Raw genomic sequence first — 23,421 nt, 5'->3', positions numbered from 1 at the left:
AACGTGGTTAAAGTAGCCAATGTACATGACATATATCATTTATTCTTAGTTTCAATTTCCAGCTATTGGTCCATGGTTGATGAGCTCTGAAAATTCCATAAGTCATGAAGTCTCACAAGATACTTGATGTGATGACATGTCTAATAAATAGTAACTTCAATAATAGCATTTGTTATTTGTCATGTGATATGGTGTTATATATAGTTAGTAGTCAAATGAAATTGATTTTACTAGTTAGGCTATCAAAATTGTTTTAAATTTCTTTCATAATGAATGAAAGCATTAAGAATAAAGCATCAAGCATGACATTAAATATTTAATATTTCATGAAACATAATGTATTGGGGCCTTTTGTCTAACATATATATAAGCATATGGTTATCCATCAAGATATAGACATTCTTGATGATTCAAAAGGCATAGACTTCAAGATACTAATTGTTTGTGAGTGTATCAACCCAAGGAGTAGTTCTGGTTTTGGTGTGTGCATCCGAAGATTGTTCTTGGACAATTATGATTGAAGGTAATTTTATATTTCGTTGTATATTTAATACATGAATTTTTTTTGCTAGCATTAGCGGCATCAGAACATGCGTCATCCATGCTGTTCAAGACATAAAGTATAAATTTGAGATGTTTCTTTGATGGAATTGATTTATTTGATTCGTTTATGAATTTTATTCAAACGGGTATTTCCTTATAGTTTTTATGTTCTTGTTTTACAACCAATTTGTCATGTTTATATTTTTTGCTTTCAACCATTATAATTGTAATATAGTGGGTTTAAATATTTTGATGGTTGACTTTTTGGTTAATGAGATAATCTTCTTCGACATATTGTATTATATGACTTGTAATTGACAAGTTTTTTTTTTTTTTTACAATTTAAAGTTGTACTTTGCTACATGTGTTTTGATTCTCTTAAGAGGCTTATGTGGCTTATTGTGCATGTATGTGTGATACGTGATTTCAGTTGTTTCTTGTATTATGCATCAACATGAGGATTGTTGATGAGATTATTATGAGATGTCATATAAGGTTTCAATATTTGTAATTTAGGAGTATCCACAACATCCTAAGTCATAATATAATATTGGTTGATTGATAGTCACATCTATTGTAAAGTAATTATTTTAAAATGATTATAAAAGGTTATATGACTTTAAGTAAGATTATAATGGACTTGTGATAGGATAAGCACTTGGTCCTAATGGTTTAATCGTCATATGATGGTAACTTGAGAATATAATTTTTCTAGACCCATAGGTATGAAAAATTGTTTTAGTACTCTTGTTATTGCTTTGATTAATTAAAGTATTAAAACTTGATGTAGATTCTATGCATGATGCACGGCTACCTATAGGAAGGTTAGAATTTGCATTAATATAGATTATTTGTTTCATAGCATAAAAGTTGATTATTATTTTTTATTTTATATATTTTTTTCTTTTGCTCTTTTTTTATAATTCTCTTATTTTAAGTGGTGATAATTTTTTGATTGGAAAAAAAATTTTCTTCACTCTTGGGTGCATGGACTTTGGCTTGGTGCTTCGTGTGGATTAGCCAGCCATTCTCATGGAATTAAGTATGTCACTTGAGAAAATGACATAGGAGCCATAAGAGTGATCCAATCACATAAGTATAATGCTCATTAGATATTATGTCGGGAAGTGGTTCCATTCTTGAATGCAACAAGGTAAAAGATCATATAAAAGTCATCAAAAAATAATGTGATTTTAGATTAAGACACTCACTAGCACCCTAATGAAAAGGTTTTCAGGCATGAAGTTTAACAATTTTAATGTGTGTGTGAGGTCATAATGTGAACAAGGGATATTGTTGTCCAACTAAAGTCTTTGGAGGTTGGGCTATTTGAATCATTTTTAATCCATTTCATATTGAATTTTCTCTTTACAGAATTTGGTCGATTTAAAATTCCTCATAACACAAATAAGGAAAAATGACCAGGTAATGAACTTTTGACCATGTGTGTACAAGGGGAAGAAAGGCTGAAACATGAGAAGTTTGATAAGAAAAGGGATAGTGCTGATCTAAATTTCACAAGAAGGGCTACAAGTGTAAGTAAACTGTGTCCATAATGAAAAGAAAATTGAAAAATTATCAATACACTGTACAGCATGAAGCTAATAAAGTTTATCCAAGAAGGAAGGTCAAAAGAACAAAAGCTGACTTGAAAATAAAAATACTTATATATCTTTAGTGTGTTATGAATCATTTCTTGTTGATGCACTAAATAATGCATGGTGGATTGATTTTGGTTTATCAATCCATATTGTGAATATCATGCAGGGCTTTCTGGAGTTAAGCTGATACAAAATGAACAACATAATTTTGGTAACCTTCTCATTTGTGACTAGTAAAATCAAATTTATTTAGTCATTAACAATCATGTAACTTCATATTATTATCATGACAAACGTTGTTATTGAAGTTATCATTAGACATGTCGATCATATCAAGTGTTTTGTGATATTCCAATGACTTATGTTCTCAATATTTTTCCACTTGGTCCATTTATTATAACCTCAAGTGATAATATCTTTATATGATTATAAAAATAAAAATAATCATATACAACTCTTACTCATAAAGATACGAACGCATGAATACAACCACTATCACTGTGATTCATGTGTTGCATCCTTTATATGATTGGCAGTTATAATATTACTTGATTTGCTTTTTATGTTTATATGGTGTTATCACTAAGCCATTGGGAATTCCGTATACTAGATACGTGGACCAAATGAGAGAATGTTGGGAATTCCATAAGTCATTGGAAATATGGTCCACATGTCTAATAATATCTTCAATGATAACATTTATCATGATGGTGGTAATATGATAACTATGGTTGAAAGTAATTTTATATTACGTTGCATATTCAATACATGGATTCTTTTGCATATTTCCGTTACAGATTTATAAATTTCACTATGATCACACTTACCACCCTTAGTTGGCCCATAATTTGGTATGTGAGTTTGTTTAGTATTCTGGGCCTTTCCCCTGTTACCTGAAACATATATTTTTGTTCCGTTTGTTTAACATCAATTGATGACTGGCTCCCTGTCTTTGGCATGACAATTCTTTATGCATTTTGCCGCTATGGTTTCTCGCTGTATTGTCAATTCATGGATCATTAGCTTTTCCTGTTCATGTTACAGATGTTATAGCAAGCTTAGATTCATGCAAGTCATAGCTGAGTCTTTGGCTTATTTAGTAGAAGTTAAAATTATTTCACTGATTATTTCTCTCTATTAAAATGATAAGCGAGTTAACTGATTTTGTGCGCCCTTTCTTTTGGATAGTTGAACTTATTCTAGTTCATATATTTAATGAAGTTCAGATATTGACAACTGCTAGAGACTGTTAGTTTCCAATGTGTTTTTAAAGATGCTTAAATGTCTGGGTGAGGATCTTTACTTGAATGCCAGCATCCATATGTTTATATTCCTGCCTACAGGGAAATAGATTTAGTGAACTCTGTGCATGTCTTGTTCCTTTGTGCAAAAAATAACTCTTTCCAACAAGATTAAAGCAGCAATGATTAAAATCCCAGGTGTTAGTCAATGCTCATGCTTGTTCTCTATCCTTTCTTGGGCTTTTCCTTTTGGTCACAGCCATTTATATCCTTCAGTGTTTGTGTACAGGTGGGTGTTTATCATCCTATATAAATGGTGCATTGCATATTAAATGGTGCCACGTGGTGCTCTTGTTTCTGATGTGGCACTTGATTGATGATGTAGCAGCGTTGGATTCGATTTGCAAACACAACTTAGCATGTTGTTTTCGCAGGTGATCTGTATGGCTCATCTTGTTGGATCGTAGATTGTGTTTTGACAGAATTCGATGATACATGTTTGAAGCGACCGATAACCACCCAATAATAGCCTGTGGAGCAGCTGAAGTCGGCAAAGTGACCAACCACTTTATGTGTCACTGCTCGACTTTCTTATGTGAAGTAAGAATAGCGGCAGCCACTAAGTAGCAACGGATGGAAAAGCGAGAAGCATTTTGTCAATGTGGTTCCCACTAAATGTCTCATGACTTTTCCATCAGCAAGCAAGCAAGCAAGTGAAAGACATACGATGTTGCACTATCGCCAGCACTGCATCCCCTTTATAAAATGGATGCTTTAAGAGTTGGCTATCACCTCATCCATCAATACCAACAACATCTGCGTGATCCCCATATCCTCGGTGATCCACTCTCGCACGCCTCCTCAAAAATAGCAAGTTCAATTCTTTCACTGCCAACAGTTTAGTAATAGCTAGTTGCTTAATTCCACTCAAAAATCTATCTGAAGTACATCATCACTTCGAAGTTCAATTCTTAGAAGATTTGCACTTGATCTTCGATTAGATTCTTTTTCCTGAACATTTTTTCTCTCTTTTTTTGTTTTGTTTTTCAGTAAAGTGGACTAAAAGATCGAAGCTAAAATTGCCAAGATGATGGCCAGGGAGCAAAAGGATGATATCAATCGACCAATTTGAACTCCTGCTTCGTCTTTGTCATTCTATAGTGTGCCAACTCCATCCACTAACCCCCGACTTAATAGGCTTGGAATAATAGTTGGTGGTGTGCTTCTATTCACAATTAACAATAATTGGCTACCTTTTTTATAATTTTATTTTGGATTAATGATAGCTAAAAATGGAAACACGCATTGACAAAGAAAAGGTAAATTATTTTATCGCACCATTACGATCAAGTATTTACTATGGAATATACGAAAAATAAAAAAGGAATGAGAGCATTAAGTATCTCTCTCTCTCTCTCTCTCTCTCTCTCTCTCTCTCTCCACGCCTCCGTTACTTCGTCGGGGCCGGGCCTAACCGAACTGAACTGAACCGAACCGAACCGAACCGAACCGGCATTATAAGGCCCGCCGATCCCTTCTCTCTCCTACTTTCTGCACTTCCAAAGTGGTCTCCTCTGCCGCACTTAGTTTCTAGGTTTTCTGCATCGTTTCCCAGGTAGAATCTCTTGCTTTCCCGTGGGATCTTGGGATTTCTGCTGTCTTTTCTAGGTTTTCTGCATCGTTTCCATGTAAATCGAATGCTGACGATTATCCAACCTGGATACCCATTACAAAAGAATTAGGTGGTGGAGGTGATCAATACTTAGAAATAAATGGATTGAGGATGGTAGGAAGAAAAAGAATTCAATTGACTAGTCGACAAGCCCGGTATTTTGATCGTGAGCACCAGGAACTGCCTTTTTGATCTTGTAGGATAGGAGTATAGGAATTCTTGGGCTTCTAAAAATCTGCTTATGTTTAGGCTTTAGAGTCTCTTGCTTTGCCATGGAATCTTGGGATTTCTGCTGCCAAGTTTCGATTTTGCTGTTACGGCGTCTTCTGATTTATTGGCTTTCCCATAAAGTTCTGTTTTCGGTACACATTCGCGGACCCGTGGCGTCGGATTTTGAGGCAAGTGAGATACCTGGTGGTGTTTTCTGATTCCGAAGCTCTCGGCCTCCTATTGAAGTTTAGATCTCGCTGCCGTTTGAGGCAGTTTCTTGAAACATGAGATCGATATTGGTGCCTACGTTTTGGTACTGTGTTCTTGATTGGTGGTCCTCATCGACAGGAAAATCTCATTAGCATCTCTTCGTGTGATTATATGAGGAGAGCTTGAAGGAATCTTATTTAGTTTTTTTGCTTATCATTTGAGGTGCTTTTTATGTGTCATGGCATGATCGATAGTTCCTACCTGGCCTTTGTTTGTGATTTTTGAGAGCAGTATACTTGTGCAGCGGAATCTTCCAAAGCTTGATTTGTCATATCATGTTGCGTTATCATTTGTAGCAGTTTCAGCAACCATGTCAATCCTCATAATCCTTTTCTTATTTGCTCTCTCTCTCTCTCTCTCTCTCTCTCTCTCTCTCTCTCTCTCTCTATAAATAAATAAATAAATAAATAAATAAATAAATATATATATATATATATATATATATATATATATATATATCTTGGTCTTTATTAAAGATTTTTTTGAAGTATGAAACCAATACAATAGCATTTACATGAAATCTCTCTTGTTGCACCAGTCCATGAAGCACTTGGGGGAGAACGCAGAAACTGTGAAATTTTAAGTACCAAAGGGTCAAGTGGAAGGCTGAAGACTGGTTGTATTGCAGAGTATCGATGCCGAATGATGAGAGTGGTGGAGCAGAGCAGAAAAGACATGAGGGTGTTTCTGAACCAAATATAGATTCAACCTTGAATTTTAGTGGCAATGAGAGAATAGGAGCAGGTAAAGTTCCGCAGGAGGGTCCTGTGGACGGATCCGTGCCTCCTTTGGCACTGAGCATCACGATCTTCCAACCAGATGACATCTCAAAACCCAACATTAGTGCCTCGAAGAGTGCAGCAGCTTCTGAGGCAGGTGACAAGATTCCTGGGATGGCTGCCTCAAAGATGGGTTTCCTATCTAGGAGTGGGAGCTATCAGGAGCAGTGCAGGTAAAACATGATTGATGTTTCTAAGTCTGTTTCCACATTAGATGCCATGTTTTGTGCATGAATGAATTGGTGAATAGGAATTCATTACTTTCTGGAAGTAGGATTGTAAAATCGACATTACAGAATTCTTGGTTGCAGCATTAATATGGCCATTTGTCTCCATATGTTCTTTGATGCAAACATATATCTTTGGATAACATCTCTCTCACTATGCTTCTCTCCTCTGGCCTTCACCCTCTCTCATTATCGCCTTTTCTCACCATTGTCCTCTCTTTCTCCTGAGTTTGCTCTCTCTTCCTCTCTTTCCTTAATTAACCCATGAGGGCTCATGCTTTTATCTGCTTGGCCAATGAGTTCTACGGATTCCTCCAACCTTTTCAAACAAATCATTTTAATTGTTTTTTTTTTGTTATAAAAATGTTTTTATAATTTTATATATTTTAACATGACGGAAATTCTTTTTTTTTTATTACACTGTTGTCTAACCTTGTTGATTAACCCATTTGATCAATGGCCCAATTGTTTGAGGCTCAACCGGGTCACTGCTCGGTTCAGTTTTGAGAACTACAGAAATTATAGGGGAGCACAAGATAGGGAAGATGATGAACGAGATGAAGGGGCAAAAGAATAGATAAGGATCTCAGGGTAAAAGTGAACCTTGCTATTCTCATTTGCTGCCTCTGTTAGCATTAAAACTGTTCTCTTCTTCCTCCAAGGATCAATTGCAAGCAAGCTGGGATAGGTTTTGGGAACTTCACGTTAGCTGATATAAACCACTGTTGGCTCGCTATAACTTTGCATGAAGGACTGCCATGTCCTGCTTACAAGGACATATGAGTACAGCTACTGGATCCAATTTTGAGTGGAATTGGTTGCAAGCTGCTTTCAGCACTAATTGAGTTTGGTACATTCCATGGAACACGAAGCCATCATATCCTTTTTGTTGCCTGTTCACCTGTTATTAAAAAAATCCATTGATGGAGATAACGTAACTGCAGTTACCCAAACAAAATCTGTAAACAAATAGACTCAGATGCTTAATGTAAGATTTCCTTCTGTAAACTTGTATTTCTGAAATAGCCAGGAATCAACTTTTGCTTAAATACATTAACTTGGGCATGCACATTTAGTAGCTTTTTTTATCATTTTGGGAACCACTAAGACGCGATTATGGAAAATTTTCTCATCCTCCATTTTTCTAATGCTACTTGTATCCTCTAGTTCTTTTTTTCTTTTACAACTCTTGTATCATTTCTGATACCTGGAAGACTTTCAGTTTCTTCTGGTTTCTAAGCTTATATTTTATCAAGCTAACCGGCATTGACTTCCTGATTGCTGCTGCTCCTGTTAGTGCCATCCCATTCCATGTTTAAGGAGGATGAATTTGATTGCATAAAGCATGAACCATTGACTTCAGCTTTTGCTAATCCGTATCAACAGTTAATCCACACCTTGTGTTAATTGACTTTGCATTGTGCTTTTGCTGCTTATATGTTATAGTTAAATATTACAGAAGAAGTTTCAACTTTTTTCTTTGTCATTTTAGCTATTGATTTTGTGTTGCTGTAAAACTTGTGCAGGGTTTGTCAGCAGGAAACAGAAGAACCACTGATCGATCTAGGGTGCAGATGCCGAGGTGAGCTTGCTAAAGCTCACCGCTCCTGTATTGATACTTGGTTCCATACAAAAGGTTCAAATAAATGTGAAATATGCCAGTAAGTGTTTTACTTGCGAAGTGATTTTCTCGGTTCTGTATGTTGTAGATAAGGCTGGTTTCTTATTTAGATTCCTTTCCGTCCAGGCAGATAGCTGCAAATGTACCATTTCCAGAATCAGGACCGAGTGTAAGTATATCGAATTAGAAAGGGTATAGTCGGTTAATTCTGAGTAACATGAAGACCACTTTATTGGTTATTGGTATCACCAGTTACTTGTTATGAGCCACGGACCAATTTACTTTTTTTTTTGGTACTTATCAAGACTATTAAACATATGGAGAACTTAATAACTAAAAGTTAGTTTTAATATCATTCTCAATATATTGGCATGTATTAGCAAAAAATTGTTATATGAACCTTAGACTTCCTGAAGATTACTTTTTTCGATGTAGTTAGCACCCTATGTTACAACTTTTAGATATTATTCAGGTTAGAGGTTTGTTATATTCAGGAAGTTGCTGGGTAATCTAGTAAGGTTTATTTTGTGTTTTCCTTTTCCATTTGCTGTATAGGTAAATAACTGGGTCTGGAGGATCAACACAGCTTACATCATGGGACAAGAACGTGAAAGGGTATTTATAATTCTAAGGTTGCTTGAGCTACAATTTAGCATTGCATGATCTGCATCATTGAGTACTCAAATGTTCATGGAATAAATTTCCTATTTTCCAGCACCAACACCGTGATTGTTGTTGCCATTTTGTCATCTTCATTGTAGATTTCATTCCATTGCTTATATGTACTTGTTTGGTTCTTTGTGCTGTCAGGGATGCTTTAGCCCATTTTGGGTTGCATTTGCCATTTTAGTTGGCGGACTCTTGTTGGATGTGCTAGTCTCGGTTTCTCTTGGTGTTTCTGCACTGCCTGTGAACATCATAATTGGTAACATTTGTATCCTACCAGAAGCACATATCTATTTAGTTCATCAATTTTATTTGACTGTTTATCTCCAAACTGTGTGTTTGATCATCTTAAACAGAACATTAAGTTGATTGGATGAATACATGTTGTTCCTTAGGCAACAATTTAGAGAAAGAGATTGAAAAAATTGTGCTGGTGAATCGCCTGAAAAAAAAGAGAGATGAATACTTTTTTACTGCTATATAACTGGCTTTCTGATAAACTCCTACAGAGATCTATTGTTTACACGATGCAGACAACTGCCCAAAATTCTGGAACTTTAGACTTTAGGAGTCATATTGATTTGATTCATGAGATAAAAGGTGAGCGAGGAAGTCTACTTATTTGCTGATCTGAAGTTTCTTGCATAAATTACCTCAGATATGCACTGGGAATTTTTCTGAAGTGTTTATTTTAAGTTAACAGCCAGTTGCACATGTCTTCTCTATCATCCAGCTCTTTGCTATTAAAATCAAGCCCCTTTTTCCTTTCCCTTCCAGTGCGATGGTATCATTTTGAGTTGCTTCTCATGATCCTCGTACATGTATATAAGCTTTGGATTCATAACAGCTACAATAAATTTATTTGAACACCATCCTCATAGATCATCCATTAAGAATTAAATTGGTTGAAACATGGAAGAAAAATGGTGCACAAGTGGGCAAGCGATCAGATTATTCTATTGTAAGTTGTAACCAACTGGAATGTCTATTCTCACAAGGAGTTTGCTCAAATCACTTATTGTGAAGCTATTTTAAGAGTAAGACTGAGAGTCTAGATTAAAATGATTGAGAACCCAAGGGTGTGGTTGAAGCATTGACTACTGTAATGAGAAGTGTTTTATTTAGATTGTACATGACCATGCTAAGATGGACACTTAGATTTGTGTGATTGTCATATAATACATTTAATTCAATGTTCCTTTCATGCACATGATTTCCCCGAGGAAAATTAATCGTTTAGTGTTTACCAGTACAAGAATGAACAGGCAGAACCCTTCTTGACATTGCTGTTTTGTATTATTTGGAATCTAACTTCTTGTTTTCTTATATTCTGAGAAAAAAAGTTAAACAAATTATGTACATGTGTCATGTGATGTAGATCGCAAACGCTGCAGGTGTTCTTATCGTACTCGGATTAGGCACTTCCTTTCGGCTCGCACTAGAATGCTGTCAAGAGTGGGGTGCGAGGAGAAACCTCCAACTGACACAAGTGACCCTAAATCCTGGATACCATCCAACAGTGTAAGACCGTAAATAATGTATGACTACAGTACACTTGTTTCCAATTTTTTTTACCTGTAACATGCAGAAAATTTGTCGCCATCTATTATAGGCTGAATACCAGGCATAATTTGTGTACAGTCAAACATTTTTCTTTGAGTAAATACATCCGATCTGTAAGAAAACACCTTAATAATCAGCTTGTATTTTATATGCTATAACTTGAATGAATAAATTTCTGTATGATTCTGATGCATGTAGAACTTTTCTATGCTTAAATCCGGTGTTGGTTAACATTGGTGTTCATGTCAAGGTTTGGCTTCTTGTTTCATGATCCTTATGATACAAGTCATTTAGGCTTGAATCATATGGTTTGGAGCTATAGTCATGTAGTTAAATTATGAAATTTCTTGTAGCGTCAAATTCTTGTTTTTTTTTGGATTCCGAATTTGAGCTACTATTTCTCAATTAATATTATGAGGTCATCATATAAAGCCTTTCTCATTTTTCATGGGTGTCATCTGAACTAAAGGATTCATTTTGCTAGAATACGTGGAAATACAACCTTTTCTGTCAGCATCCAAGAATTGTTTGTGGTGAGCTTCTATTATCTGTTCAGCTGGATGTTGCCCACTATCATGGGTGGGTTTCATATTTCTATATTTCATGACTGGTTAATGTGTGGCCGTTCATTCACTTCACATGGATAGCAGATGGTCGGTCATGATTGGTACTGATATAGCAAGGAAATTGAAACAAAGGAAAAAAATTTGCATCAAGAAAAAACAAATTATACTAGAAAAAAAAATCTCCAAAAGAGTTAATTTATTTAGCAAAAGAAAACAATCAATTTCCCATAATCAAGTCACTGTGTCTGCATTAACTTAGATCAGTATTTTATCTAAACACATTGGATTTGTTTATAGGTGTCAAATGAGGTGATCATAAACTACAACATTACACTAAGGTTGAGACCAGGTTTCTGTGATACACACCATTATCATGTACTAAACAGTTAATTTTTTTGATATCTCTAATCTTTTATCCATCTTTTTACATACGTTCGTCACCTTTTACGAGAGTATGTTCATCTCATCATCTTCATTGTAATTTTGAATTAAAATGGGGATACTAAATTGCTTTCCATAGCTCGATCTGTCACGCCCTCGCGCAAAAGTTCTACAAAACTGCTCCTTAGGACATGACCTGTTCACATGCAGTGAAACTTGACATCCAATACCTATTTAAGTATTACTTTTGACATCCGTTTTCATGTGATGCCTCCAAGTCGTAGAAATCCACAAGTTTCATAAGGGCTGCAGAATCCGACAAGACGACCAACCTTAAGCCTAATTATCTCACAAAGGTTAACAGGGAATCTATTTTGCTTAATGCATTCAACTCCTCTATTTTGATCATTATATTCATTTCTCATCAGGTTCAGGCCTTTGAAATATCCATTTCACCTTTTCTTTCTCATTTCACATAAAAGTGGGTCACATGTCTCTCGAACACGAGCCAGCATCAACTCCACCGATGCTAGGACTAGATTTCTTTTTTCCCTTTACTAGATTGATTGTTCTTTATTCTTTAGTGGAGCCCATGACAACATACGCTGCCAACAGAAGAGGGCAGTATATTTTAATCTGGATTCCACCACAAGGAGAAGAAAACTGCAAATTATGTGCACCCCCCTTCATAGGAAAGCTATAGAAGATTCTTAAACTGTTCATCTCACTTCTTTTGTTGTTCTCAAATCTCCATCTAATTGGATCAAATAAAAAATTTAACATTTCTTTTTTTTTTTCATTCATAAAAGGATGAACGTTTGATTTTAAAAGAAAAAAAAAAAGCATCTTGAAAGGAAGTCATAACCTGATGGACTGACAGACCACCAAGTCAACGACGGTATGGGCGGCTCAGTGATGGATGGAGGGACTCTCTTTGGCGTGGAGTCCCTCAACTTTGGGCACCTCTTCTTGCCTCCACTCAAATCCTCTCTGACAATATCTCTTCTACCCTCACGGGGTGGGTTGTCGGGAGCGCTCTTTTAATGTGCTACATGTGGTTCACAATGATGTCTTCCACATGAAATCCCTCAGGTTTGGTTTCGGAGACAATGATGCATCCCGGCCATAACCGATGAACCATTGAGAAGATGGACCGTAAGGATGACGACTGAGAGCTGCAATTTCCCTTCTCAAACCTAAAATCCGGAGACCTATTGATCGACGAAAATGTCATATGTCATTAACGAATGTGTTAGATTGCAATGGAGCGTAAGCATGGCGACTGAGAGCTGCAATTTCCCTCCTTCAACCTAAAATTCGGAGACCTATTGGCCAACGAGATTGTCTTTTCCATAGTAAGTACCGGACTCAATTTGGGATTTCTTGAGGTCCGATTTGGAAACTTCCAAGCATAAGATGCGTTTCGAGAAACTACCGGCCGTCGTCTTCCCGCTGCGGGCCGCCACCCGTTTACAGAACCGCCCCCGGCCCTGCGTCCCGACACGTGTCCTTCAAGTCGGCAGAACCGGAATCGTGTCACCACTCGGAACGTACTCAATCATGGATCTCGAGGACCCACACGCGCCCCCACCGACATGTGAACCCCTGAGCCGAACAACCGCTCCGCCACCTGGGCCGTCCGTTACGAACCCTTCGTGTCGGCTCGCGGCACCCTTCCATTAATGGAGGAGAAATGTTTTCGCAAGACCACTCGGGTCAGGATTCAAGCCACGAAAGACGGGGACGGCGCACCGCCTTTGCGGGATTTCGCATCTGGAGCCGCCAGTTTTTTCGGGACATGATTCGACTATCTTAAGAGTGGCGTTCTTACCCCGCTTGTAATTGGCCGATAGTTCCGGGACCCAATTGATAGGTCCATCATTCTTGCCACTAACGATTTGGGTTTGTGATTAGAGTAATCTTTCCTGCCACTCGCCAGATCGGATATGCCCTCTGCGTACGCACATCGAATCAACGGTCCGACGGAATTCAATGGTTCATAGTTTTACGCAGTCAAAAATAAAAACCACCATAATATGACGTGGGCCAGCCGTTGGATCAACATCGGTACACCATCGGGGCTTCTTAATTCTTATCCCCTTTTTAAAGGCCACGCTATATAATAAACTCCTCCCTCCTCCGTCCCCCACTCATCTCGATATTACGCCAAAAGCGGAACACCTTTCCGTCACATTCTCCACCCCAATTTCCCTTCTTTTATTCCGTTTTCTGTTCACCTTTCGTCTTCTTCGACGCTCTTCGCCTCTCGTTCCCGTTCCAAAATGGTACGCAGAATTGGATCTCTCGTCCATCTCTTTCTTCCCAGATACTTCTTTCTGCAAGGATCTCGGCGTCGAACCAATTAGCTGATTGCATGTGTCGTTTGTTTGGAAACTGAGAGCAGAGGAAGGAGCGAAATGATGAACCGGGCGTCGACAGGCTCAAACAGCGGCGGCAGAGGATCAGGAAGATCAGCGACAACAAGAAGAGGATGCGGATGGGGTGCGGCTCGATGGTGGGCTCCGAGCGTTGCGTCTCCTGCACCACCTTCAACATTCTCGCGCCCATCTACAAACGGCTCAGCGAGGAGGTGAGCAGCCGATTCCCATTCTTTGTTTCCTCATTGCCGTTTGCCTTCGCCTTTCCTCAATCTGTTTGACTTTTGGTCCTCTATGTTTGACAGGATCAGAGCTGCAGGGAGAGCCAATACAGAGCGTATTGGTTGAGCCGGAACGAGAGGATCATCGAGCGGCTCTTGGGCGATCGCTCCTCCATAATCTGCCTCCAGGTGCGATCGATGTTCCTTGTAAGAATGATAATCTGGATTTCGGATGAGAGATGCTGCGAATCTGATCAGTTTGGCGTGAATTGGTTTAGGAGGTCTGGTTGGGGAATGATGAGCTCGTCGATATGTATGAGAAGAGGTTAGGCGACGCTGGTTATGTCAGTTTCAAGCTCGCACGGACGAACAATCGTGGCGATGGTATGCGTGTCTGATCCTCCTTTTTCTTAGATCTCTTTCGGCTTTGAATGGAATGTTTTTGATGTATTGTGACTGAGGGCACCTTTTCTGCTATTTAGATTATTAACATTGCTTTTTAAGAGAAAAAAAAGGAGGCTTTCATTTACGTTAATTTATTTCTTTTGACGATGTAGTTTTGCTTTATTATTTCCAGAGATCTAATTGATTAGCGTTTTGATTCCAAACATGAGAGATGGAATTCCATGACCTAATTTTGTAGATCCCTATACAGTAATGAGAATTTAGATTCTCGAGAATTTTTTCTATTATGGAGCGAGAATCCCTTTCCGGGAATTGGACTGAAACAAGTAGTAGTGAAAAAAAAAAAAAAAGACATTTGTTTGATTCCTCGTTTTTGTGCTATCTGTTGCAATTGCCAAGTGGGATGATGGTGCACTTGCCAAAGATCTTTATTTGTTATTTCTGTCAATTTGCTTTATAGACGTGTTATGTTCTTCCAGTTGACATTTGAGAGAATTCTCCAATAGACAAATTAAATGAACAGAATGTCGTTTGTCATGTTAATCAGTGCAGTTTTCTAGAGGAAATTAGGGTTCTTGTGCTATTTAATTACTGCATGGAACCGTCATTCCAATCAATGCACTTTAGCTTTCCTCAAGAAAAGAAATTGAGAAGTTCTTGGACGGTAATGACCAACAAACTTTTAGCCTTGCTGGCCAGCAGAGCCTATCCTCTTCCCTAGTAATCTTTCGTGTTCTTTGCTTAAATATCTTTTGTTTTAGGTGTATGAAAATTTGACATACCTATCAAGGCTATGGATATTTTTTACATTTTGGACCACAATGAGACTAATTAGCTTATGAGAAATTTGGTTTCAAGTGATATCACCACTGTAAAATCTTCCTTCAATCTCTCCCTTGCACAAATTAGTCTTGATTGCCTCTTATTTTTATTAATCCAACAAAATAACGTTGAATAATTAACTTCCCAAGTCCTATTTTCCAAAGTGTACTTTGAGTTTTAGACAGATTTTTAAGATGTGCAATCTTTGGAGAGAAATAGCAGAATGTAGCATTATTATGTAATATATATGTATATATATATATTTAGAATTATTATGAAATATTAGAAGACCAGCTTTAGTAGTTACTTTTGTTAGCTGCACTCTTTTTCTGCTTACAAGAGATCTATCGATTTGTGTGCAGGACTCCTCACTGCTGTCCACAGAGACTATTTTAAGATAATAAACCATCGGGAATTGCTCTTTAATGACTTTGGAGATCGTGTTGCTCAGCTGTTACATGTTGAGTCAGTTGATCCTTCTTGGCAAGAGCAAAAAAGCAGCATTCAGCAGCAAGTCCTCATTGTAAATACCCATTTATTATTTCCTCACGATTCTAGCTTGTGTATAGTTCGTTTGCAACAGGTAATCCTTTCTGTTCTTTGGGTTGGATTTTCTTCCACTTCTACCTACATGTGACTTAACTTTGATATTGGCTTGTTACCGGCAGGTGTATAAGATCCTTCAGTATATAGAGACATATCAGAAAGAGCACAATCTTGATCCTATGCCTATCATACTCTGTGGGTGAGTACTATACGCACGCATTCATCTTTAATTAGTGAATAGTATGAAATTTTCTAATCTTATACTCTACTTTCCAGCGATTGGAATGGAAGCAAACGAGGGCATGTTTATAAGTTCCTAAGGTCCCAAGGGTTTGTATCATCATACGATACTGCTCATCAGTACAGTGATTTTGACGCTCACAAGGTTTGTCATATTTATATATGCTAAATTTGATGCCATAATTGTCAATTTTTTAATGTTAGTTGACATCTCTCTTTTCTTTCTTTTTTTTTTCTGCTTGCAGTGGGTTAGCCATCGCAATCACCGTGGGAACATCTGTGGAGTTGATTTTATATGGCTTTTAAATCCAAATAAGTGCAGGAAACCCTTGAGAACTAGCTGGAATGAAGCTGTATTTGGCATTATTAAGGTGAATACTTTATTTGGATTAACTGTACCGACGATGCCTTTATGCTATATGCTGTTGTTGTCCAGTCATGTTGCATCTGTAACCCATATCATGCTCTTCTTAGAGAGCAAAGAGTTTCAGCTAAAAGGAACTCATTTTTCCGACTTAGGCAATGGCAGTAGAAAGATCTTTCCGTGATCCAGTGGCACTTGAATGCTTCCTCTGCTTTCTCTACAATCATAGTTATGTTAGACCCTTTTCCTCGAGGAAAAGATATATACATCTGAAGGCGCAATGAGCATGTCGTTCATTCTAAATTTGCATAGTAAAGAATCATGACATGTTTATTTGCAATTTTTTCACATATTTCTGAAAACATTCTGATGTTTGTCAAATTTATGGCCCCCCCCCATCTTTTACATCTTATCTTGAAAAGAATTCATAGGCTGACTTGAATTGTTTCATGTTCAGTATCTTCTTCGAACAGCTTCTCTCACAGAGAATAATGCGTTTGCATTCCTTAAAGTGGACAGTCCTGGTGACTACATTACCTACTCTGGTTTCTGTCAGGCACTTTGTCAGGTAATTAAAACTTCTTACTGAGAAATCATTTATCAAATCATTAATCTAACATATTTAATACATCAAATCAATTCAGCTGGGTGTAGCTGGCCATCCTCATGGTCTTGGTCCTAAAGATACAAATGATCTATGGGTTCAAGTCGACATTGATGGAAATGGTGTCGTGGACTATGAAGAGTTTCAGGTATATGCTCTAGAGACGTTATTACTAAGGTTCCTGAAACCCCACTGCATTAACTGGTTGAATGACATTATATATTGACCGGTGTTCTAACTCGCAAATCTTTAAACCAAGCATGCTGAGTCAAGGAAATAGAACTATTGGTCGTTTGCTGCCTGCTTGCCTGCCTGCCTTTTGAGATGTTAGCCCTGCATGCATATCATATCCTCATGGAAACAACTTGCTCTTGCAGCAGCGAATTTGGAATCATAAATGTTCAGAGCCACCCGAGGAGAAAATAGCACCGGGAATCGACGGAACACAGATGATGGGAGGGAGACAGCAGACCTTGGGTTTTAACGTGAAGGACGCTGTCCTCTTCCCACCAGAAGTCGAGCGAGGGATGTGGCCAGAAAATTATTCTCTCTCCGACCATGCACCACTGACCGTTGTGTTTTCACCTGTAAGTGTTCCATGTGGTCAACCAATTTGCTAATCCCTGATCTGGGGATTCAGATTCAAGTGTTACCACTGCCTCTTCTCTGTGTAAAGCTCGCAGAGCTATGAGTAGGGTATTTGACGATATACACTTGTAACTACGAGAGAGAGAGAGAGAGAGAGAGAGAGAGAGAGAGAGAGAGAGGATGAAAGTGAAGCAGTACAGAATAGAACACAATGACAAATGTCAACGGTTTTGCCAGTCTTCTGAGAGACGTCTTTCTGTCCCATTTTCAATGCGACAACATGGCCTCTCTAATGTGAATATTGTATAATTCTTTGCGTCTTTCCAAGCGTTCACTGATTGATGCTTATGATATATGGTTATTAGATCTTAGTGGCCTTTCATGCTTGACTTGTTATCGCTGACCTTTTCTTTCATCAAGCGACAAGAGTAGTTGTTCTCGAGCCAAATGCTGAGCTCCATTTCTTACTCTTAAAACATTGTCCCTTCCGACATCAGACAGTCATTAATGCTCACATCTGCATTTGTCTTGTTACAACTTTTGTTTTCTTCTATTACGAATTTATTGTTTACATCGTCGGCAAGAAGAGACAAATTTCTCAAACATACTACTTGCTATAATTTTCTATATGCAAGTCGATGGAAAGCTTTTGCCATCGGTTAATATGGAAAACCTATGAAGATCCAAGTCGTTGTTTTGCCTTTTAGGATGTCTCTCCTTAAAATAATTGCCTCAAGATTTAGTAACTGGTAGATAGTTATTCTACTTATTTGCATTTTAGATCCTATTATTATTATCAATAAGTGTGAAGTGGAAGAAGACTTGAATGAATTGAATTTATAAAAACTTATTACTAGTAGTTGAGTTCAAATATTTCGATAATTGATTCATGTTAATTATCTCATTACATCGATCGTATATCATTTAATATTAAAATTAATATGAATGAGTGAGAAAAAATATGATAATATTTTTCTCTTTACATATTAATTTCAGATTAAAGTGTATTCTCGAGATCTTTTTAGTGATTAGTGTAGTATTATTGTTAGGAATTTCTTTCTTCTACAAAATAGAGTGGTTGCAGGGCCTTTCCAAACCCGTGGTATAGTCCGTTGTTCTTCTCCAACTAAATGATAGAACTGAGGACTCCTAAGTGCTGTTGGGCTGATAGCCCATAGTGGGTTTTAACAGTCCATAGTCCATCCCCTTTCATCTAACCCGATCTAATAAGGGGAGTGTGGTGGCTACGAAAACTGCATTAATGATGCATCAAATTACAGCAACAACTTGATTCAAAAAGGAAGAGAAAGACAGAAAAAATAAGAGAAAGAAAGGAAGGAAGACAAAGATAACGTAGAGAGGCTGTAATTAGAGAATTTGGATATTGTACACAGTGACATGATCCTTATATCTCAGTTATTCTCTTAAGCTTGTTGCTTGAGTTTTGGGCAAAATACTGAGATTTATACTTTTATAGTGGATTATCTCTAGTTTGTCGCGTGATTTTTATCCTTCACGTTGGAAGAGTTTTTCACGTAAATCTTGATTTCATATTTGATTATGATTTTTATTTAATTTCATTATATATTATGATTTACAACTTCGTCATCACTTCGTTAAAGACTTGGTGACTTAAGTATTGGAGGAAACATATTGAAATTAGTCAAAACGCATTGAACTTCGTCGTCACTTCGTTAAAGACTTGGTGAATAAAGATGAGATATGTTCAGTAGTAGTATAAATGATCAACCTATAGTTCAAGACTAATTTATGATTTTAATATGAATGCGTGTACAGTTTTGATAAACTATTAATGGGTGCAACTACTTTAGATTAGGAGTTTAAGGTTTTAGATCTAAAAATTCAACAGAATACTCTTTTAAAAAGAAATCTTTTGTATATGCTGCAGTATTTTTCTCCAATACAACGAAATCTTTCCTTCAAATCTCTTCTTTCTTCCCAACATAAAACCGATCAGTACTTGTCGAGATTGGCATGCTACTGAACACCTACCTATTCGTGGCTTTGAAGGGCATTATTTGTGTGCTGTGCCCTTCAAATCTGAGTTAGAACATCGTGTGACCAATAATATTCTACTTGCAAGAGAACTTCACAAGATTGTTTCATGACAACACTATAAGCAAGCAAGCATCACTGCTTCAATTTTAACCAAGGTGGAGGAGATGGACGCAATAGTGAAGTCATGCCATCACTTATTCGGTGTCATAGCAGCAACTTGGTGGAAAGAGTCCTGCGAAATGGCTGCTACTCGAGAAACCAGTTCCAGGTTTCACTTGTGCTCTTGTACAGCTCCCTCGCCAGCTCTTGCATGCGGACCTGCAAAGAAAGAAATGGTCGACGGAGTCTTCACTGCTCTTGGCGTTAGCAGCGTGCCAAAATCTGTCGCAGGAGCTAAATCTGTCAGTTCTCTGCAGAAGCAAGGACAGTCGCTGATGAAACTACATCTGCGTTACATTTAGCTACCCAACAACAACCTTAAACCCATGATGTCCTGTCCCACTTATACGTTTGTCCGAGGAAGACTTTCCCAACTCTCTCCCACCCTTACAACAACTATTTATCTCTCATTTGCTTGTATGGAGAGCACTTGAAGCTTCGACTGTCATGTTGTCGTGTTGGCTACCTTTGCCGACTGAAATATAAGCAGCAGAACACGAGATTGTCATGTCGAGGAGTCCAACACTTCATTCCAAGATTAATTCATAAGATTTCTTGGGTGTTAAGCCATGGCAATCGCATCCTTGGCTTCCAACCTTGCGACCGGAATATGCAGTTCGGTCCCTTGTCCGCCATGCAAGCTTAAATCTCGTTACAAGATAAGAATAATTCCATTCCATAGCAAGCTTCAATCTCCGTTATAAATCTATCGAGCTTTGTCCGACACCTGCGTGTCACCACCGACCGACCGACCGACGGGGACGAAGATCTCACCTCTATTCGACCATGGTTCCCAAGTCGAGCAGCCGAGAGCACGCCGATGCCATGGGCCTCGGCCAGGAGGGCGGCGATGGCACGAGGATCGTCGTGCTCGCGGGTGAGAACAGAGGCGCGGTGACAAGGGTGAACTCGCAGGAGATGGTGGACACGGGCGGAGTGCTGCGGGCTGACGAGAACGCACTGGCCGCATGCGCCAACAGCAACTACCAGGCCGTCAACAACTCGATCGTTCTCGGCGGAAGCTGCACGGCGGAGGACCCCGGCGTCCACATAGCCATCTCCGACCGCGAGGATGACGATGACGATGACGAGAGCGGAGAGGGAAGCATATACAACTCATAGCGTTCCGGCCCAGAGAAACCCAAAACAAGCAGCATGTACATGACATGTATTAGGCAACCGTATCCTGGAAAGCGTTTCGTGACACAGCTATCGCTTGCTTGTGTCGTTGGCTTCTGTAGCTCCTTGAAGGAGTTGTGCTTTCTTCCGTTCGCCGCCAGTTCATGTTGGAGTGGTAAAGGGATGCAGATAGCTACAAGCTTTAAATTTATCATGGTATGAATGATTCTGAAAATGATATATAATTTATTAGTAGAACATACCAAAGGACTGAGTACACAATTTCACAGTCGTGAAATCTTTGAACCATATCCCATGCTCTCCTCCTAACAAGTTGACTGACAGAGGAACAACATGAATAGCAGAGTTGCTAAACTAAAACAACAGGTATACGTACAAAAGCCAGTCTATGAGCGTTATCCACAAGCTTTAGGAGCTCATGACTTTTGGATGGTCGCTCTCGCCGTCCTCGGCCGTGTTTCCATCTTTCACGAATAGCATCACCAAGACAGCTAGTAATGGGTAGCTCACCGTGGTGAGAGACCAGTTCACAATCAACTGCGATAGCAGGGGGACCTTGTGCGTGTCGACCTGCCAAGCAACTGCGGCACCCGCGCTCTGCACTCCCTTGTAGAATCCGCTGTACCTGCAATTGTGTACAGGACAAAATGTCGATGATGGCGATGCTCACGAAGCAGACACGTTGTTTTGAAGCGGAATTGAAGCGAGAAGAACATGACTGATGGAGGAGTAACCTGCTAAGAGTCTGGGAGTCGTCGGCCAGCGCGCCGATCATCCAATAGCACAGGCTTTGGAACATGGCATCCAGCAAGCCGTAGCTGAAGTAGAGCACGAACGGTCCCGCGTAGTCGGCACCGGAGGTCTTGAAGTCGAGCTCGTCCTGCCACACGCCGTCGGTGTACCGCAGCTGGTTCGCGAGCCCGCCGGCCCAGATGGCGGTCCCGAGCACCGCCACCACCGTGATGCCCACGTACCCCCTCGTCCGCCGGCTCCTGAAGCTGAAGTCCAGCACGTAGCCGATGGCCAGCGAGCCGACCATCTGCGCGCCCCAGTAGAAGACGTTGTTGAGCCCCTTGGTCCTCAGGGTGAAGAGGAGGCCGTTCACGTTGTTGAACTGGTAGCTGTAGAAGAAGTTGCTGGCCCACGCCGCCGGCACGATGAGCAGCATCCGCCGGTCGGCGAATAGCTTCAGGATCTCGACGGCCTCGGTGCTGACGTCGGAGTAGGCGACGACGGTGGCGCGGGTGCCGTTGTCTCGGACGACGCGGGAGGGGGGCAGGATGCCGAGGGAGAGAAGGGCGCCGGCAGCCATGAAGCACATGAAGGCGATGTAGGTGCCGTCGTTGACGGAGCGAGCGTCGGTTCGGTGGTAGTTGAGAAAGAAGGGGATGAGGCCGCCGATAACGCCGCCCATGTTGAAGATGGCCCAGAATAGGGAGATGTAGGTGCCCTTGCGCTCCGGCGGCGGGTAGGAGGTCATGATGGCGCCCTGGCCAGCCCATAGGAGGCCAGCGCCGACGCCAAGGATCGCACCCGCCAGGATCGCGAAGAGTTGGTGTTGGTAATGGTTGTAGTAGAGGAAGGAGCCGGCGTAGAGGGCGTAGGTCGAGCAGCCGGCGAACAGGGTGAGGCGGGGGCCGAGGAGGTTGTAGAAGCCGCCGCCGAGGACGCCGAATACAGCGAAGGTGGTGTAGAGTGCGGTGTTCGCGTTGTTGGCGGCGGTGTGGTCGACCTGGCCGCCGCCGCCCATGCCGGATAGCGCGTTGAACATGCCGGGGCAGCAGAAGCACACCAGCCCGATCAGGCTCACTTGGGCCAGCGGAGAGTTGTAGCGGAAGGGCGAGGGGCGGACGGGAAAGGTGTTCGGACTCGCCACCGGTTCCCCCACCGATCCCATGATTCCCCCTCCTCTGGATACGGACGGAGTCGGCGGCGTTGGGAGAGGAGAAGAGCGAGGGGATTTGGGAATGGGTTGGAAGAAACAGCGAAGGGGGTTGGCTTCTTGATATATGCGCGGAGGGGGGAGGAATTATCGGGGAAGTTTTTATTGGATATCTCCAACGGGTTTCATTAGTTTGGAATCTTTTCCATCACACACAAAATTTCCGGATTAGAAAAATTGGTCCAGATGGAGGAATTTGAATGACCATCGTTCGTGTTTGGTGAGCTAAGATTAGGAGAAATGAGTATGTTTGTTGTTGGGTTGAAGAGAGAGAATTCCTGTGTCCCGTTGCATGTTGCTATCACTTGGTCACACTCTTAGTTGCCGGCTTTCGCCTTTGTCTTCTGCGGTAGCAAAGGAATGGCAACTCCAACTCACATGCAACTCGTGGGTCCCCTTTTTCCATTGCATGTCTTCGTCTCCACGTCTCCATCATCGGGGAAGTTTATACGAACAAAGCAGCGGCATCGGCCGGCGAGTTTTCCTGTTCTACCAACTTAATTAATGCTCACATCAGGCGACGCCCTCACTTTGACTTGAAGAATAGACTGCGAAAGCGAAGCATGGCAGGAGGAGTGGCCAATTGGTAAGGAGTTTGGTTGGAATTGGAGGAGAACGATCCAAGTGTCAATGTGTCGCTGCAGCTTGGACTG

General features: G+C 40.0%; 4 protein-coding genes across 7 annotated transcripts; 3 read left to right on the top strand and 1 right to left on the bottom strand.

Moving 5' to 3' along the window:
• The first annotated feature begins 4,795 nt into the window (after positions 1 to 4,795).
• On the top strand, positions 4,796 to 10,586 carry LOC103970247 (uncharacterized). Of its 3 annotated transcripts, none has more exons than XM_009383950.3 (7): positions 4,796 to 5,000; positions 6,076 to 6,489; positions 8,070 to 8,204; positions 8,291 to 8,333; positions 8,720 to 8,779; positions 8,975 to 9,089; positions 10,225 to 10,586. In XM_009383950.3, the coding sequence occupies exons 2-7, from the start codon at positions 6,173 to 6,175 to the stop codon at positions 10,353 to 10,355; spliced, it is 801 nt and encodes a 266-aa protein (XP_009382225.2). In that variant the 5' UTR covers positions 4,796 to 5,000; positions 6,076 to 6,172; the 3' UTR covers positions 10,356 to 10,586. The 3 variants fall into 3 exon arrangements, with proteins under 3 accessions (XP_009382225.2, XP_009382223.2, XP_065028942.1); XM_009383948.3 differs by having other exon boundaries at positions 10,209 to 10,586; XM_065172870.1 differs by having other exon boundaries at positions 4,948 to 5,071; positions 6,073 to 6,489; positions 10,209 to 10,586.
• A 2,903-nt stretch (positions 10,587 to 13,489) lies between these two features.
• On the top strand, positions 13,490 to 17,828 carry LOC135652602 (uncharacterized calcium-binding protein At1g02270-like). 2 transcript variants are annotated; one of them, XM_065173653.1, is made up of 11 exons: positions 13,490 to 13,625; positions 13,745 to 13,930; positions 14,024 to 14,128; positions 14,218 to 14,323; positions 15,529 to 15,749; positions 15,835 to 15,911; positions 15,989 to 16,097; positions 16,198 to 16,323; positions 16,774 to 16,884; positions 16,961 to 17,068; positions 17,298 to 17,828. In XM_065173653.1, the coding sequence occupies exons 1-11, from the start codon at positions 13,623 to 13,625 to the stop codon at positions 17,538 to 17,540; spliced, it is 1,395 nt and encodes a 464-aa protein (XP_065029725.1). In that variant the 5' UTR covers positions 13,490 to 13,622; the 3' UTR covers positions 17,541 to 17,828. The 2 variants fall into 2 exon arrangements, with proteins under 2 accessions (XP_065029725.1, XP_065029726.1); XM_065173654.1 differs by having other exon boundaries at positions 13,492 to 13,625; positions 17,301 to 17,757.
• A 2,616-nt stretch (positions 17,829 to 20,444) lies between these two features.
• Positions 20,445 to 20,945, top strand: LOC103970245 (uncharacterized). Its single transcript, XM_009383946.3, has one exon. The coding sequence runs from the start codon at positions 20,473 to 20,475 to the stop codon at positions 20,806 to 20,808; it is 336 nt and encodes a 111-aa protein (XP_009382221.2). The 5' UTR covers positions 20,445 to 20,472; the 3' UTR covers positions 20,809 to 20,945.
• Positions 20,946 to 21,028: 83 nt separating this feature from the next.
• LOC135652497 (UNC93-like protein 1) lies at positions 21,029 to 22,839 on the bottom strand. Its single transcript, XM_065173461.1, has 2 exons — positions 21,561 to 22,839; positions 21,029 to 21,451 (listed from the first exon to the last, which is right to left on the bottom strand). Exons 1-2 carry the CDS (start codon positions 22,721 to 22,723, stop codon positions 21,235 to 21,237), a joined length of 1,380 nt encoding a protein of 459 aa, XP_065029533.1. The 5' UTR covers positions 22,724 to 22,839; the 3' UTR covers positions 21,029 to 21,234.
• Between the last annotated feature and the right edge of the window lie 582 nt (positions 22,840 to 23,421).

The sequence above is a fragment of the Musa acuminata genome, chromosome BXJ3-11 (assembly GCF_036884655.1).
Source record: "Musa acuminata AAA Group cultivar baxijiao chromosome BXJ3-11, Cavendish_Baxijiao_AAA, whole genome shotgun sequence".
Lineage (NCBI taxonomy): Eukaryota > Viridiplantae > Streptophyta > Magnoliopsida > Zingiberales > Musaceae > Musa > Musa acuminata.
The sequence above is the reverse complement of the archived record's forward strand: the minus strand, read 5'-3'. Positions and strand labels throughout refer to the sequence as shown.

What these genes read in the sequence shown, in the direction of transcription:
- LOC103970247 (XM_009383948.3), top strand. Translation starts at nt 6,173, where the DNA reads ATGCCGAATGATGAGAGTGGTGGAGCAGAGCAGAAAAGACATGAGGGT. An exon ending in TTCCAGAATCAGGACCGAGT is followed by an intron (nt 8,334 to 8,719) that starts GTAAGTATATCG and finishes TTTGCTGTATAG; the next exon opens with GTAAATAACTGGGTCTGGAG. An exon ending in TGGGACAAGAACGTGAAAGG is followed by an intron (nt 8,780 to 8,974) that starts GTATTTATAATT and finishes TTGTGCTGTCAG; the next exon opens with GGATGCTTTAGCCCATTTTG.
- LOC135652602 (XM_065173653.1), top strand. An exon ending in GACGAACAATCGTGGCGATG is followed by an intron (nt 14,324 to 15,528) that starts GTATGCGTGTCT and finishes ATTTGTGTGCAG; the next exon opens with GACTCCTCACTGCTGTCCAC. An exon ending in GTATAGTTCGTTTGCAACAG is followed by an intron (nt 15,750 to 15,834) that starts GTAATCCTTTCT and finishes TGTTACCGGCAG; the next exon opens with GTGTATAAGATCCTTCAGTA.
- LOC103970245 (XM_009383946.3), top strand. Translation starts at nt 20,473, where the DNA reads ATGGTTCCCAAGTCGAGCAGCCGAGAGCACGCCGATGCCATGGGCCTC.
- LOC135652497 (XM_065173461.1), bottom strand. Translation starts at nt 22,723, where the DNA reads ATGGGATCGGTGGGGGAACCGGTGGCGAGTCCGAACACCTTTCCCGTC. An exon ending in GACTCCCAGACTCTTAGCAG is followed by an intron (nt 21,452 to 21,560) that starts GTTACTCCTCCA and finishes ACACAATTGCAG; the next exon opens with GTACAGCGGATTCTACAAGG.